At 34.8% G+C, this 15,695-nt stretch overlaps 1 protein-coding gene across 2 annotated transcripts in view; it reads left to right on the top strand.

Annotated features, from left to right (window-relative positions):
* PRKACB (protein kinase cAMP-activated catalytic subunit beta) overlaps positions 1–12,450 on the top strand; it is a 69,125-nt gene extending 56,675 nt beyond the window's left edge. The window contains exons 5-10 of one of the 2 annotated variants that reach the window (XM_082766073.1): positions 351–433; positions 1,010–1,136; positions 3,288–3,383; positions 4,657–4,779; positions 6,754–6,918; positions 8,856–12,450. In XM_082766073.1, coding sequence (XP_082622199.1) covers positions 351–433; positions 1,010–1,136; positions 3,288–3,383; positions 4,657–4,779; positions 6,754–6,918; positions 8,856–8,981 — 720 coding nt within the window. In that variant the 3' untranslated portion in view covers positions 8,982–12,450. The remainder of the gene's footprint in view (positions 1–350; positions 434–1,009; positions 1,137–3,287; positions 3,384–4,656; positions 4,780–6,753; positions 6,919–8,855) is intronic. The other variant, XM_082766074.1, reaches the window with a different exon arrangement.
* The last annotated feature ends 3,245 nt before the right edge of the window (positions 12,451–15,695 follow it).

Raw genomic sequence — 15,695 nt, 5'->3', positions numbered from 1 at the left:
ATATATATATTTTTAATAACACCATTTAAAATGAACAAACATGATCTCTTAATCTTTATGGTTTTGAGGTTTGTGATGGGTCTATGGGAGACAAGAATACTCTAGGCTGTCAATTCTGAACTCCTAAGGGTGCAAGTTTTTGTCTTATAGCAGGCATTTTCTGCTCCTTCTGTCAGGAACTCACTGATTATGCATTTTTTTCCAGAATTTCTGTGTGTGTTACTTTTGATTTATTAAGGTAATTTGATGGCTACAGTTTTTCATTCTTTAATGAAATATACTGGGCCTGGAAATTGTAGACACTGTAGCATGCCTGGTAAATATTTGTGTGTGTTTACTTGCTTCCTTAGGACAATTCTAATTTATACATGGTAATGGAGTATGTTCCTGGTGGTGAAATGTTCTCACATCTAAGAAGAATTGGAAGGTTTAGGTAAGAATCTTAGTGAAATTATTTATTTAAAAAGCATTATGCTGTTAATTTGGGAAAAGGGTTTCATAAAATTTGTTACTATAAATTAAAAAATTCTGAAGGGGTAAGTGCATTTAATTTTCTCCTCTGATAGTAGGCTAAAATAGGCAATGAACAATTTATAATTATTTTGCAGTTAGCTAATGCAGGCACTTAGAATCTAGGCACAATAGAATTTTGGAACTGATATGCACATTGTCACCGAAATTGATCATAGTTTCTAAAAATTGATATTTAAAGTCTAAGTTTTTCTAAGTTCTGTGTGTGGGTTTGCATGTGTATTTTAAATGCAAAAGTTAAGAAATTAAAGTTAGGGAATGAATGTATCAATTCTAAAACATTTGCTGTTTTGGTTTGGTTTGTTTTTGTGGTAGTTTTGTGGTGGTTTTTTGGTCTTTTTTTTTTTCTTTTTTTTGGGGGGGGGGGGGGTGTTACACAGTAAAAGAACCAGTTAAAAGATGCATAAATTATCTGTTCTTTTCAATCACGTTTGTTTCATAGCACCGGATTGCTTAATATTCTTTTAATTCTTCACAGTGAACCACATGCACGGTTTTATGCAGCTCAGATAGTGCTAACATTTGAGTACCTCCATTCGTTAGACCTCATCTACAGAGATCTAAAGCCTGAAAATCTTTTAATTGATCAGCAAGGATACATCCAGGTATAATATTTTTCATATATTTAGGGTGTGGACTCTTGTTTCACAGTGCAGGGTTAGTTAATTCTAGCAAATGCGTTTAGAATAAATGATCTAACGATGGTTGATATGTTAGCATATACTCAGGGGGGCATTAAAATGCTCTACTGCTTAATAACAGTTAAAATCAATGGATTTAACTTTTTTATGACTATGAAGTATGCACAATTTCACTCTCTGCACTTTGAACAAGTTGTCAAGATTTCCCCTGGGGACTGTGGTGAGGAGGAGGTGATTATATGGCTCTGTTCATCTGACCTATATCATGTCCGCCCTAGAACAAGAAGAAAGGTGTCCTAAAATGTCTTGTTCTTTGCATTGCCTGTGTAAGTAGTTGAGGGTGACCAGATTAGATGTCAACATCTACAGTATAGTACTTAATTCCAGGTAGATGAATCCCACCCTTGGAGAGTCCTAACCTTCTCAGCAGATCAAATCAGAATTGCAGTGCTGCAAATGACTTCTTTGGTTTTATGGTAGCTTCTTGTTACCTTGTCGTCTTCCTTTTAGTTTTTCTGTTTGTGATCAAAAAGACAAATGGGAAGGTGGTATATAGCAACAGGCACTCTGCCCTGCAGTCCTTATACTATGGAAACTCTTCTTTCCTCATTGTGTCACGTTTAGGCATGGCAAAATCTAACAGGAGTATACATAATAAAAATGTTTATTGAGAGAAGTAGAAAGGATTCGCATCTTGTCTTGTTTATATTACTAAAACTGGCAACTCTCTGGATGCAACAATACATTTTATGGTGGTGGACAAACAGCAAATGGTAATAGGTGCAGCAGTCAGTCCTCCCATGTGAGGTACCTTAGTTTCTGCTTCTGACCGGAGAGGGAGTTTGTGTTCATAAGTTCATGCTGCAGCTCCAATTAAATTTTGTTTAGAAACTCTTCATTTTATTTTTGAATTTTAAAACCATTTCTGTTTGTTCCATGCCTGCAATGTATTTTTCTTACATAGACTGACACACATTCATAAACACAGAAACAATTCTTTGCTGGCAGCAACAGGTCTGTCTAGTCAGCATGTTGCCTTCTCCATTCAGCTGCAGGTGTGATTGCTGTTATTTCTTTTTAAAAAAAAAAAAAAAAGTAAATAAAAGCAAAATCTGCTTTGATTGTCTGGTATTTGGCTAGTTTAACTGTCTGTGTGACCTTAGTGTATCAGCAACATTGGCACTGGCCATTGCATAATTAGCAATGGATTATCATTACGATACAGTATGTTTTCACAGTGAATGATTTGAAAATGATACCAAGAAAGAAGAAACAAAAGAAATGGATTGTCAAGCAAGCGTAGACTTGATAGGTTGAAACTGATCCCAGAATTTCACATGTAACCTGCTGGTTTCCATATGTATTCCACAATATGGTCCTGGAGAAAACTCAGAGAATGATGAAAAAGCATGCAAACTGCTGAGAACTTACTGCAGGAAACATGACAAGTGGAATGAAGAACCTGTAATGGCCAAGAACTTGTCATTTGTAACTACAGTTACTGCTATATTTCCCCCAAACTCCTCAGATAAATAAGCTGGGCACTGGTGATGCTTTCAAAGATATCAGAAACAAAAGCTACTGGAAGATCTCTTATGTTGTCTTATTTGCACACTGTTCTTCCATATAACCTTTATACTCCTTATATGTCTCTATAACACTTATGAAATTAAAAACTTCTGAATTTACAAAACTTACTGATCTCCTGACCCTTTTTTTTGATTAATTTGTTTGTCAACTAAAGGAAAAGATAAATATCTTGTTCCTATTCACATTCTTTAAACTTTTAGTAGTATAAACAGTCTGATATGAAAAGTATAAGAAAAAATGATTAATACAGTCACAGTACATACAGAAGATAAGCAAGTTGTAGTTCCCACTGATATCTGAAATTCTAAATGGAAGCTTTTTCAAGGGAGGGAATACCTGTCTTGTATTAGTTATTTATTTTATCATGAGAAACAGATTTTATCTGAAATAAACGCATCAGAAGAAGTTGCTATGTTATATTTATCTGACTGTAATAATTTGCATCTCACGCCACATACTATTCCTATATATAAAATTTCTTTCCAGAATATTTCAAAAGTACTTAATTTTAAATTCTGCTACCAGGTCACGGACTTTGGCTTTGCAAAAAGAGTAAAAGGAAGAACTTGGACGTTATGTGGGACTCCAGAATATCTGGCACCTGAAATAATTCTCAGCAAGGTACTTCTTCAGTTCTATGAATAATAATTGCCAGCCATGCATTTGATGTAGTTAAAAGGTGTCACCTAATTATTAGTCTTGGAGGGGTGAATAATTGCTGGTAGCTCAAAAATCAAATCTTGACAAGTCAACTCCTAGTGAAGTACATGGAATGCAAATGTTGTATTGCAAGTGTTAACAGACTATAAGAGGATCTCCAGAGGTAACAAGAAGTGTGTATTGGAGGAATCAGTGGTCAATTCAAAAATATTTGCAGTGTTTCATGTTTAAAATACTATACATGAAATCAAGCATGAAAAAACACTGGTTTTGCACAAAAAGTACATGCAGTCTAATACTTGCGTTGTGTTTGAACATGGAAGAAATCTCATTTATAATAAAGCTGTATAAGGAAAAATCCTTATAGTTCATGGAACTGCTTATGATATTCATAATCATGTTAAATTATGCATTTTTGTATGTTTTAACTAAGTACCCTTTGCAGGTCTTTAAAAGTAAACAGAAAATTCTTCTGTTTTAGGAGAAAATGTTGGTTATTTGCAGCTTTTTTGGCCCTATATAGTTAAAACAGCAGAGGAAATTGCAATGTCTCTACTATGAATTCTCTGTAGTTGATTTTTCAGGAAAAAAATGAGTCTCAACTTTGAGCTTTGTAAAAGATCTCAGAGAACACGCATAAAATTGGTTGGGTTGGTGGGGTTTTCTGTATTTTTTTAATACTAAATGGGAGTTAGTAATTATTATGTGTTCAGGCTTTAAAGATCAGATCATAAATGTCTATAACAGCTTATTAAACTTTTAAGCTCAAGTAGTAGGCAGCTAGTTTACTGAACATGAAAATGAATGTTCTGATATATGTTTAATCATGTCAAGAGTACTTCCTATAGGAAGTACTGTTACACTTAATGAAGTATCCCTCCTAAGCTTTGAAAAAAGCTTCAGTTGTTTGGTAGCAAGATTATTTTGATTTTTAAGAGTTACTAAATAAAAATTAAAAAAAAAAAAAAGTCCCCATTTGTCAATTAACGAGTCTTGCCACACATCACTATAAAGACATAACTGAGACTCAGCACAGCAATGTGTGCAAAACGTTTCACTTTCATCAACTGTATTGCTGTTGGAATATGAGACCTTCAGTTTGTTTTGAATTAGGGTGTAAGCTCTGTGTTAAACAAAAACGTATTTGCTTTCTTCATATTCCATAGCTACATGTACAGAAAATCTTAAACTATGTTACAAACGGTACTACAGTGGTATTTCTCATTTTACCCAGGGTTACAACAAGGCAGTGGATTGGTGGGCATTAGGAGTGTTAATCTATGAAATGGCAGCTGGATATCCCCCATTCTTTGCAGATCAGCCAATTCAAATTTATGAAAAGATTGTGTCTGGCAAGGTAAGTGAAAACTCTGTTTTTGCAAGCATGGATTGTTTCTCACTGTGTTTGCAGAACGTGACTTTATGTGGAGTTGATGCAGAATTCACTGGCTGCTAGACTTTAAGCAATTTGGAAAGAATATGGTAAGAGTTTGTAATTAATATTTCTTAAGTACAGACATTGTTACAGTAATAATAAAATCAAAGCTTTAAAAATCCATGTTTAGTACCTGTACAGTTCCCTGCCTTTAAATTTAAAATGCAAGCTATAATACCACAATGTCTGTAAATTTAATATTCTTTTATGCTTGGATGAAAATGATTCAATAACTATTAACAGCTACTTACCTGTATATTCAATTTGCCAAGCTATTTTCTTTACAGAAATGTCCTGGTAGCTTTTGAGAAGCTCTAAAGAGTTTCCATAATTCATACTAGGTTTCTTTACTTCTGCAGCAACAAAGTCTTGTAGATCAAAAAATGTCTAATGTTCAACTTTGATTGTTATATACATTTTTAGAAATTGTTTCTAATTTTTCCCTCATATTCTTTATGAGTATCTCTTAGTGTGTCAGGAAGCGTGATAAGGTGATGATTCTGTTGTTTCTCCTGCCAGCCAGTGTTATCTCTTTGTTTCTTTGTGCTCACTTGATTTGTTATGGTGGTTCGCTACCTTGTTTCTACATCCAGACATGCTGTTCCACCTGAACATATGATAATTTACTAAGATACACCTTTAAAGATATACTTATCTTCTATTCTTCTTAAAAAATAAATAAATAAATAAATAAATAATTCATCTATTTTGCTTTTGTTTTTACTGTTGGTCTTTTTGTTAATCTCTTGTTGACTCTATGGATGAATGGTTGTGGAAACGGCACTGGATATGAACTGTGGAAACTAACATTCAGTTCTCAGCTTGCAGAATTTTTTCTTTATAATCTTAAATTAATCATTTAATCTGTCATGCACTTAGTTCTTTACTAGAAACTGGAGTTTTTATTTCCCTACTTCTCAGCTGTCTAGGTAATAAATTCATTAAAGCCTGTTAATTTTTCATGTATTACAATAAAGCCATATTGATATGTAAACAGAAGCAGTATCCTTGATTATCAGATCTCTTGGTTTCACAGCATTTTTTATGCTAAATAATTTTGTGTTCCACATTTACATCATAACTGATTGGCTGAACAAAAAAGCGTCAAATGCTGGAGCTGTGGTTATGACAAAAACAGACTTGTGTCTGTTCTTTTCCCCTTTCTCCTCTCTCCCATGTCAAATGGTGTCAGCAGATTTTTTGCTAGTAAAACCCTATGTAATTACATCCGTTGATTCATTCACAAATATGTTGTAGCCAGGTTAGAATAAATTGTATTGGCAAGTGACTCATTTGTGTGCTATCTTCAAGTAGTGCTGTATTATTTATCTAAATTTTTTGATGCTGGTTTAGTTAGTTATTGGAAACAGTTTACAGTATAGTGTAACGTTCCAGATTGAATTATCAAATAGGATGTTCAGTTATTTCAGAGCATATTCGCATCTTTATATGCTCTATATATGTGTCATTCTATACTATACCTCCTCTGTGTGTGCACGTGTATATATATTTTTAAATTTATATATGCATTGTGTATATGTACACAAGGTGTGAGAATACCTTGAAAACTGATTGTATTGGTGTGATATCAGTAAAATTTAAGTTTAGCTTTTATATCATTATTATATAAAACTAATAATTTCCCCAAATCAATCAAATCTAGAAACTTTCACTTCAAAAAATTATAAATGGACAAAGCAATGCTATTGATAAAAGCTCTGTGAAACAGATTAACATGTGCAACAACAATAATCTTTTTCCATATATTCCTACTTTATTTGTGTTTAGAAAAAGACTAGAAAATGAGACCGGTGTTTCCTTTTGTGTGAACAAGGTTTTACCTCACAGAAGTGAAGGATCAAATTTGTATATTAATGTTGTGGATGTATATTTTAGGTAAGGTTCCCATCACACTTCAGTTCAGACCTGAAGGATCTTCTAAGAAATTTACTCCAGGTAGATTTGACCAAACGATATGGAAATCTCAAGAATGGTGTAAATGACATAAAGAATCACAAGTGGTTTGCAACTACAGATTGGATTGCCATTTATCAGAGAAAGGTGAGACACTTCCTGATCAAACTATTATGAATCTATAAGAGGTTGAAGTCAAATTTTTATTTATTTTGTTTATTTTTGCCTTACTAAATCTGTGAATTTTAAATGAACTGAGAAAAGGTGAAAGCAGCTCAATATTAAAGATGCTGAAGAATATATATTGATTGAATTATGATAGTTTCTTTTTGGCATTTTATCCTGGACCTCTGTATGTGCATGTTCTCTTGTGTTGTGCACTGATCTATTTCTGGAATATCTCGGAGTGAGCCATCTACTGCCTTTTTATTTAACCCCTGCTATAATGGCATCTATAAATACTCCTCCACAGCAGAGAGGAATCTGTTTTCCTTTGCAAGTAGTTCTTAGCAGTCAGACTGTGCTTCAGTGTGGAGAAATTAACCAAACCCTAGAGTACTGCTTTTTCTGCTGAAGTGGCATCCTCCCTCCCTCTTGCTCTATCTGTGATTGGGTCAGGATCAGATGTAGAGTGTGTCTATTGAGGAATCCTTTTTTTTTCCTGATGCTGCATTGTAATTGACTTCAGTTTCATAAGCTGTGGCAATGGTAAGAACCCTGCTAAATGCTGTTTTCTGGCATTTTTAGAATGGTTCTCGAGACCTGACTCACCAACATGAATTGTAATGTGGCTTTTAAAAAGTCCATGCTCAGTCTGCACTATGAACTACAGACCTGCAAAACAATGAAAGTTAAACAGAGAATTGGGAATGTTTTCCGAACAGGAGGAGCCATTGCCAAATCAGAGAGCGCACTAGCTCCTGCTTGGATGAGTGAAGCAGAGCTGGGAGAGGAAGCTGGGGAAAGGGATGGGGATGACCACAATGCAGCCTGGCTCTGTCTCCTAGTAGCTCCAAAGCTCCCTCTCCCCTTGGCAGAGTCAAAGTCGAATATCTGAAGATTAGTGAGTTATTAAAAACAGATTCATAAGAAATTATTTACATTCTTAAGGGCAACTTCTGAATTCTTTTTTTTTTTTTTTTTTTTTTTTTTTCAATAAACAACAGAAAAGGCTAAAATAACTTCATTAGTGCTGCCCCAGAAGAATCATGTGGAGAGATCATTTTGTGTTCAGATATTGGTAAAAAGGTTAGAGTTGAGCAATACAAACACTTCAAGGAACTGGTTACCATCACTGAAATGCTAAGTCTGGACTATACAGGCATGAACTTGCTGCTCTAACAGAAGTATTTTAAAGGCCAAACCTAAATACTAACAATAGTTTATAAAAAGAAACTAGTTGTTTGGCTACACAAACTGACAGTGCAGTTGTTATAGTATTCACTAATGTATTAATTACTAGAAGAGAGGGTACAATTAACACATCTGATGTTCTTTGTATTAAGTATAGATCTTTTAAGAAAAGATTCCCCATTGCAGCATTGTAATTTTCTCTGCTGTCTTAATGCCTGTTTACAAGACAGTTTTAAATGCAATAGATTTTGTTCCTGGGTATGCTGTTTTGAGACACCCGGGCCCCATAATATTAAAGCAGAATTTGGCATTGCTAGTGTACTGCTGTAGAAAACTACTTTCTCAAGCCTGAGTATATCTGTGGATTTGACAGGATGCGCTGTCTTTACCAGGAGGATTTTTACCTTCCTGTGAGAGAAGAGGCTTAAGTTACATATGATTGGAAGTAGGAGGGAGCGAACTAAACTTTGTTCTGAAGTGAAATTAACATTTGATCCACATTTGTCAATGAGATATTAGGGCTTTTAAACTTATATTCATACATCTAGGTCTGCACATTCTTGGGCTGATTTTATTTATGTGCCTTAACTGTAAGCTGATTCACTGTATTATCTGCTTTCTTGGCAGGATTTGAGAAGTAACGGGAATATTGTTATGCCTGTTATCACACTGCTAAATGTGAAGGTGTTTTGGTGATTACATTTTGTGTGCTTTTTTCTTCACAAATACAGGTAGAAGCTCCATTCATACCAAAGTGCAGAGGCCCTGGAGATACAAGCAACTTTGATGACTATGAAGAAGAAGATATTCGTGCGTCTCTAACAGAAAAATGTGCAAAAGAATTTGCTGATTTTTAGTAGGAGTAAGAGGACAAGATGACATCAGGGCTCACATTGGGATCTTTGCACTCTTAATAGATGAGGTGGAGCTGAGACCATCATATGTCAAAACAGTTACCTAGTTACTTCATTCCACAAAGCTGACTGAGGTCTTTATTGCCATCTTCCATGTGTGCAGTTTGCACCAACCCTTCTAACTAGGCACAATTAAGCAAGCACTGTTTGTGCAGTAACACAGAATAATAGACCACTTTCCTACTTAACTTTGGTTTCTGTCGTTCTTTGTTTCTGTGTATTGTTCATTTTCCCCCTTTAAAATGAAGTAGTTTTTTACCCAAGAATGCTCCATTTAATTTTGAATAATGTATTATTTGTGTGAGTGAAATGGAAGGTGTTGCGGCTAGTGTGATTTAGACTGAAGTGAAAGATAAATGTTGCTTCTAGTCTGTGCCAGCCAATAATTCTTGTCTGTCTAGTGTCTGATGCTACAATTTATAATATTTTTTTAGTAGCTCAGACTAAACCTAGCCAACATTTTTAGCATTTTTGAAGGTAGTATTTATCGCCATATAAATGTCTGCTAAATTAACTTAAAAACATTTCTTCCTGGAGACTGACCAAAATTAAGTAGAATCAATTGGATGGCTTAAGTAGGGGACAGTAGCTAGACCCCGTGCCTTGGTTTTCTACATCCCTGCAGTTTTCGTCACTGCCTCCTTCCTTCTTATTTCCCACCTAGGCAGTAGGTCAATTGCCATAACCAGACTGTACCATGGAAAGCTTACAGTCTCAAGAGAGGGAGTAATTCCACCTGGTCTGGATTTTGGACCATGTTTAACCAAGTCAACTTACCAGCATTTCAGTTGGCCGGTATGAAATGGCTTTTTTAAGAACTTTAACCCTAAACTCTTAAAGGAAGTTTTGGTCAGTATTGTAGACTCATTTTGATTTTTTTTTCCTTTTAAGCTAATGTTTGGGCTCCAAAAGTATCCTTTGTTTCATGCCTTTTTTGATTTTTTTTTTTAAAAAAAAAAGGCATCCATTTAGAAAATAAAAAATAAATAAAACAACGCAAAAAGGAAAACGTGCTCTGCCATTGGCTTATGAAAAGCAAATGGTTTAGCAAATGCAAAATAATGTTCTAGGTGCATTGCTGGATGAACACGGTTATTTTTTGTTAGCTGTTAAGAATAAGAGGTTATTGCCAAGTTTTTATTCTGGTATACTATATTAGTAAACTGAGGATGGAGTACTGCTACAATCATTTTCTTTTTAACTACAGCACTTCATTCGCAAGAAAAGAGACAAAGTTTAAAAACTGCAACAGCTGGGTTTATTTTAGTTGCGTTGTGTCTTCATTTCTAACCTACTTTCTTTCAATCAAACAGAATGTATGGTCACACAGGTATAAGTATTTGGGCTTAATTATGTTTTGTATACTCTCACCAACTGACTTAAAAGATATTGCTACCATGTGCTAGCTTTGGGCACTTTTACACATTTATTTCAATGTTAATAATCAGTGGCTCAGCACTTTTTTGAGGGTTGCTTTTAAACTTATTCATAGTAGTTTTATTTGTACACTTGATTCTGGCTATCTCAATGACCTGTCTTAAAACAGCACATCTAAACAGTTTAAACTCATATTTTATGATAAATTTACGTGCGTACACGGATGAATTGTTTTTAATAAAACTGAGCTATATTGATACATAGCCATTGTATTTGTTTGAATGTCAGTGCAAATAAACCACTGACACTCCTTCCTTTTAAACTGTATGAAACTCCTTTAAGAAAAGCCTTTGTAGACATTTTACAAAAGAGTATGAAACGTACCATCAAACATTCTGTATGTTTAGGTTGTTGAGCATTTTTGCACAACGTCATTAGGAGGCTGACACTGAATGCAGTCTTTGTCCACCCATATTTACATACGTGCAAGGAAAGTATAAGATACTTCGCTGTAGCAAATTTTATGTAACAAAGATATATCGTCACATTAATAAATTTAAAAAAATCCTTTGTATGAAAATGTCAAAAAAAAAAAACTTTTGTATTTCATTTAGACCAAGGACATGCTGCTGTATGCTAGCTGTATGCGATAAATTCTACAGTAACTTTGTTGTCGTTTATGAACTTTAAAAGATTTTAATAAATGTTGGAGATCACAATTTGATTCTGTTATGATTTTAATTTTTAATCATTGCATAATTCTAATAAGATTCGGAGATTTTTCTGTTTTGTAAAATACTGTAATCATTCATCTTGCGTGTACAATAAGACAAAAGTCTAGGAAATTGGTTCTGACATGTCTGTCTGATATCCAGATTAAATTCTACGTGGGCATATGTGGAAAAGTCATCTTAATGCCATGATATTATGCTATTTTTTAATTTTATAAAAATCCTGTTAGAAAGTAAAATGTTTTTCCAATATGGCATAATAGACTTCAGTATGGAAATGAGATTCTATTTTGGAAAAGGAGGGGAAGTGTGCAATTTCCAAGGCATTAGTGCATACATTTGACAATGTGAGTATTATACAACCCTCTCATTTAAACACAGTCATAAAATATAACTACAGAATATTATGTTACCTGTATTTAATTTGAAAAATCCTTTTCACAATATGGAAAAATTGTATATCTATGACAGTAGAAGCTTGTTAATTTTACACATTTGAGGAATTAAGTGTTGAACTATATGGTATATTTTAATTGTACTCTAGTTGTATGTAACTTTCATTTCCAACATAAAGGATTGTATCTCATTAAGTAAATTGCTTTTTTATTATCTTGTCAGTTGCATTAAAACCCTTATTTTTAAATCCTTTAAAGTATTTTACTAATTTTTGCAAATAATTAGATGTTTTTAAGTGCTGCAATAGTGTGCAATATAGTAAACATTTATATACAGAAGTGCAAATTAAATTATGTACAACACCCATGCTGCTTCTTTGTGAATCAAAATGTTGTATGATGAGTTGTTGCATCTCACCACACACTGCAAACAGGGTTTGAAAGCAAGATGAAAGGTTAGGAAACACTGCACATATTAGTTGGGACCCGTTAAGCTTTACACTAACTAGGATGTTTGGAGAACATGGTGTGGATTAAAGGCACTATGAGAAGTCAGTGAGTTGGACTTCTTAGACAATCAAAAGGAAGCAAGGTGATGATTATCTGCAATATTGTTTGTCTTCATATTTTCACATTCAGACTTGATGCTTTTTATTAAAAGATAATTTTGCTTGTTTTAAAATTGTCTGCAGATCCCACTGTACAAATTTGTGCTGTCTCATTGTGCTGTGAAACAATTGATAGAAGTAAAGACTGTTAATGGTCTTGGCATTGTCTGTCTTGAGGCTTTTTCTGCAAGTGTTGTACTGAGAGGCTCCAATACCTGCTGTCTGTAACGCAGCTCCTCCTCTTCCTGCTTTGTGAGCAGAGCTTCAACTCTTTGCTTATGCTGTTGTGCGCCTACTTACTGTGGTTTTGTGGTTTTCTTGGTTTCGTAGTCTAAATGCAATATTACATTTTAAAGACCTTTGTACTTTTTCTAAAGATAATCATTTTACAGTTCTTAGATCATCTGCTTTTACTAAAACTCACATGCAAACACAGCATGTCAAGCAGCAGATTTGAAGGTGTCATTAAAATCTGTTCTTATAATTTGCTGCACTTGAGGAGTTACCCCAAATAGGAATTTGGAAAGAACCATTCAATAATAAACTGGTAAAAACGTGATTTCATTCTTAGACTGGGATATGTATAGCCGATACGGATGTGTTTGGGGGTGTGGGGTGGGGTAGGGGGGAGGTTGTATTACGACCATAGTTTTATAGATGTAGAATGCATTTTGAAAATGTTTTTGACAGCTTGAGGAATCAACTCATTTGAGGCATCTGACAGAAGGGGTTAAATGTATGTGCCCAAAAGGGTTCCACGAGAATGTTCAAATGTCTAGGTAAATATTCTTCTTACGTAGGAATTATCTCAAGTGTTTAATTTTTTTAGAAGGATAAGACAGGTATCTCAAGCCAAGATATGATCTCAAGATAGCGTCCCTTCCTGGCTTTTGAAGTTGATGATGAATGAATAAAAGTTTGGTTAAATCTGAGGTCTAGTCATGTTTTTACCTTTTGTTGTTGTTGCTTTTCTAGCCTACAAAAAGGGATGCCTGCCTGAAAATGACTTGTATATATTGAATATGTGGTTTATTCTTATAATTCCCTACTACACAAAGTGGGATAATAGCAGTTTGAGCCTTCCTTGAAACCATTTGGATGAGTTCCCTAGACACTATTTCAAAGTTAGTAAAACTTCCTTTAGAAGCTTTTCCAGTCCAGATGTGCTGTTCACTCCCTCAGCAGGCCAAATACAAACGTCTTTGCAAAAATGTATGTCCAAAAACTGTTTTTACTTGGCTCTTGGCTTTGTATTTTTTAAAGCAGTATATTTACCATGTTTATTTGCATTAGTTCATGGTCAATGAAGCATGTGAGAAAGACCCAGTGGCGGATTTGCACATTCCTAATTAGTGCTCAGGTTACAGGATTTCAATTTTTATAGGTAACGTGACAGAAATCCAATATCTAATTACAAATTCTCTTCTTTGTGTTGAGAAGTAGCCTGTCTGAGAATGAGACATCTTTGCTAAGGACAGCACAGAGAAAACACTTCATTCAGCACATGGACATTACTGCAGCACAAAAGCTCCTTGGGATGAAAAGTCTTTCTATTAGGAAGGAGTCTGATGGCAGAGGTCAGTGATCTGTTCCCACAGTAGCAGTTGCTTTCCTGTGCTGAGAGAGAAGTTATAGAATCTTCTTGCTTTGCCTTTGCTTCCAAGATGCTGGGAAGACTGGAAAGGACGCTGCCAGGGGTACAATTACCAAGTGGAGCAAGGTCTCAGCAGCCTGGTGGGTAGTGTAGTATGTTTTGAGTCAGTTCAGTCAGTTTGAAAACTCCAGAAAAAAATAATGGTGAGTAGAACAATAAAGAGAAAACAGATTGATTCTTCACCCCCCAATATCGCCACCCCAAGTACTGGATGCAGGAGGTAAAAAAGTATTGTTGCTTCAGCAGTAATTCAGCAGGCCTTTCATGCTCAGTTTACATATTTACTGTAAATTTCCTGATGATTGGAAAGTCACCATTTAAACTGTAGGAGATTGTTCAGTATTTTCAGAGTTGAGTGTCTGCAATATGTTACTTCATTCAACAATTAAATTCTTCATTCAGAAGCGAGGCTGAGTGATAGTTCTCATCCTCTTTGCTTACAGGTTTGTCTCTGCCAAGGTAGTACAGGTTTGCCAACCCAGTAACTTTTATTCAGTCAAAATCATTCCTAGTCATTGCAAAGGACTATTTTGACGAAAGAGAAGCAGCAGGATTTCTGGTAACTGGTGGGGAGAGGGAAAGAGAAGCAATTTAGCTTACTCAAAAGCTACGTTTAGGTGATATCCCTTAAAATATTGATAGATTCAGGGGCTGTGTACTACCTCTTTGTCAGAATCACACTCAGCCAACTGTGAAATCTACTTGTGGGTAGCCTGTTCTTAGTTATAAGTCCTTGATTTTAGGATTCTCTTTTCATGTATATGAAAAGCACCAGAGATACTTGTTTTGATTTTTAAATTTTTTTATTTATTAAAAAAAAAAAAAAAGTGAGCTTCATGTCCAAAATTTGAGGCTTTTTCAGTTGCTTTCTTCACCGTAAGATCATACATAATGAAAAGGGATGAAATTAAAGCATTTATATTACGTAAATGTCTTGTAAATAGTGAATACTTTAAATGGCTTATAAAATACCTATATCTTACATGTGTATATTTTTCTAAATATGATGTTTAACCTTTGTGGAAAGGAATCTTCTATAAAAAAACAATAATCCTACTGCTACAGCCAGTTTGTCAGTCCTCTCTAATTCCCTCTTTAGAAAGATACTGTCAAGGGAATTTGCTCCTTACTTTTCTTCCTCTCTACTCTCCAGTTGGGTTAAAATCACTTCCTGAAATTTTCTGCCATCACAATAATTAAAAAATAAAAATACAGCTCTAACATCTAGTGGTGTATCAACACTTCGGTCTACACGGCTGTACCACAAGAACCTTCTGTGGGAAGTATTGTTTTTTACTGTGTATCTATATTGTCACTTTGAAAAATATATATATCATAGAATAATTCAAGTTGGAAAAGGCCTCTAGGATCATCTAGTCCGATCTTTAACCTAGCACTGCAAAGTCCACCATTAAACTATGTCACTAAGCACTACATCTACACATTTTTTGAAGACCTCCAGGGACGGTGACACAACCACTTCCCTGAGCAGCCTGTTTCAGAACTTTACAGCCCTTTCAGTGAAGAATGTTTTTCCTAATACCCAACTTAAATTTCCCCCAACACAACTTATGGCCACATCCTCTTGTCTTATCACTTGGTGCTTGGGAGAAGGACTGATGATACATAGCTATGTAAGTAACTGTTGAACAAAATTCATGCTTTATTGGGATGTACTTTCAATTTCTTTCATCTTTACTTTCATCTTTCTACTTGATGTATTGCATAAAGCAGGGATCTAGGTGTCAGGACTCAAGCTATTAAAGGTAGGTTTATTATGTTGTTTTGCTCATCCCGGGTGTTACCTAGCCATTAGCTGTGTGTTAATTGAGGTTAAGCAAGTTGTCAGTGCTTAGAAATTAGTTGTGCAATATGTAACAATTAAATCAACT

The sequence above is a fragment of the Aythya marila genome, assembly GCF_965140915.1.
Source record: "Aythya marila genome assembly, chromosome: 8".
Classification (NCBI taxonomy): domain Eukaryota; kingdom Metazoa; phylum Chordata; class Aves; order Anseriformes; family Anatidae; genus Aythya; species Aythya marila.
The sequence above is the reverse complement of the archived record's forward strand: the minus strand, read 5'-3'. Positions and strand labels throughout refer to the sequence as shown.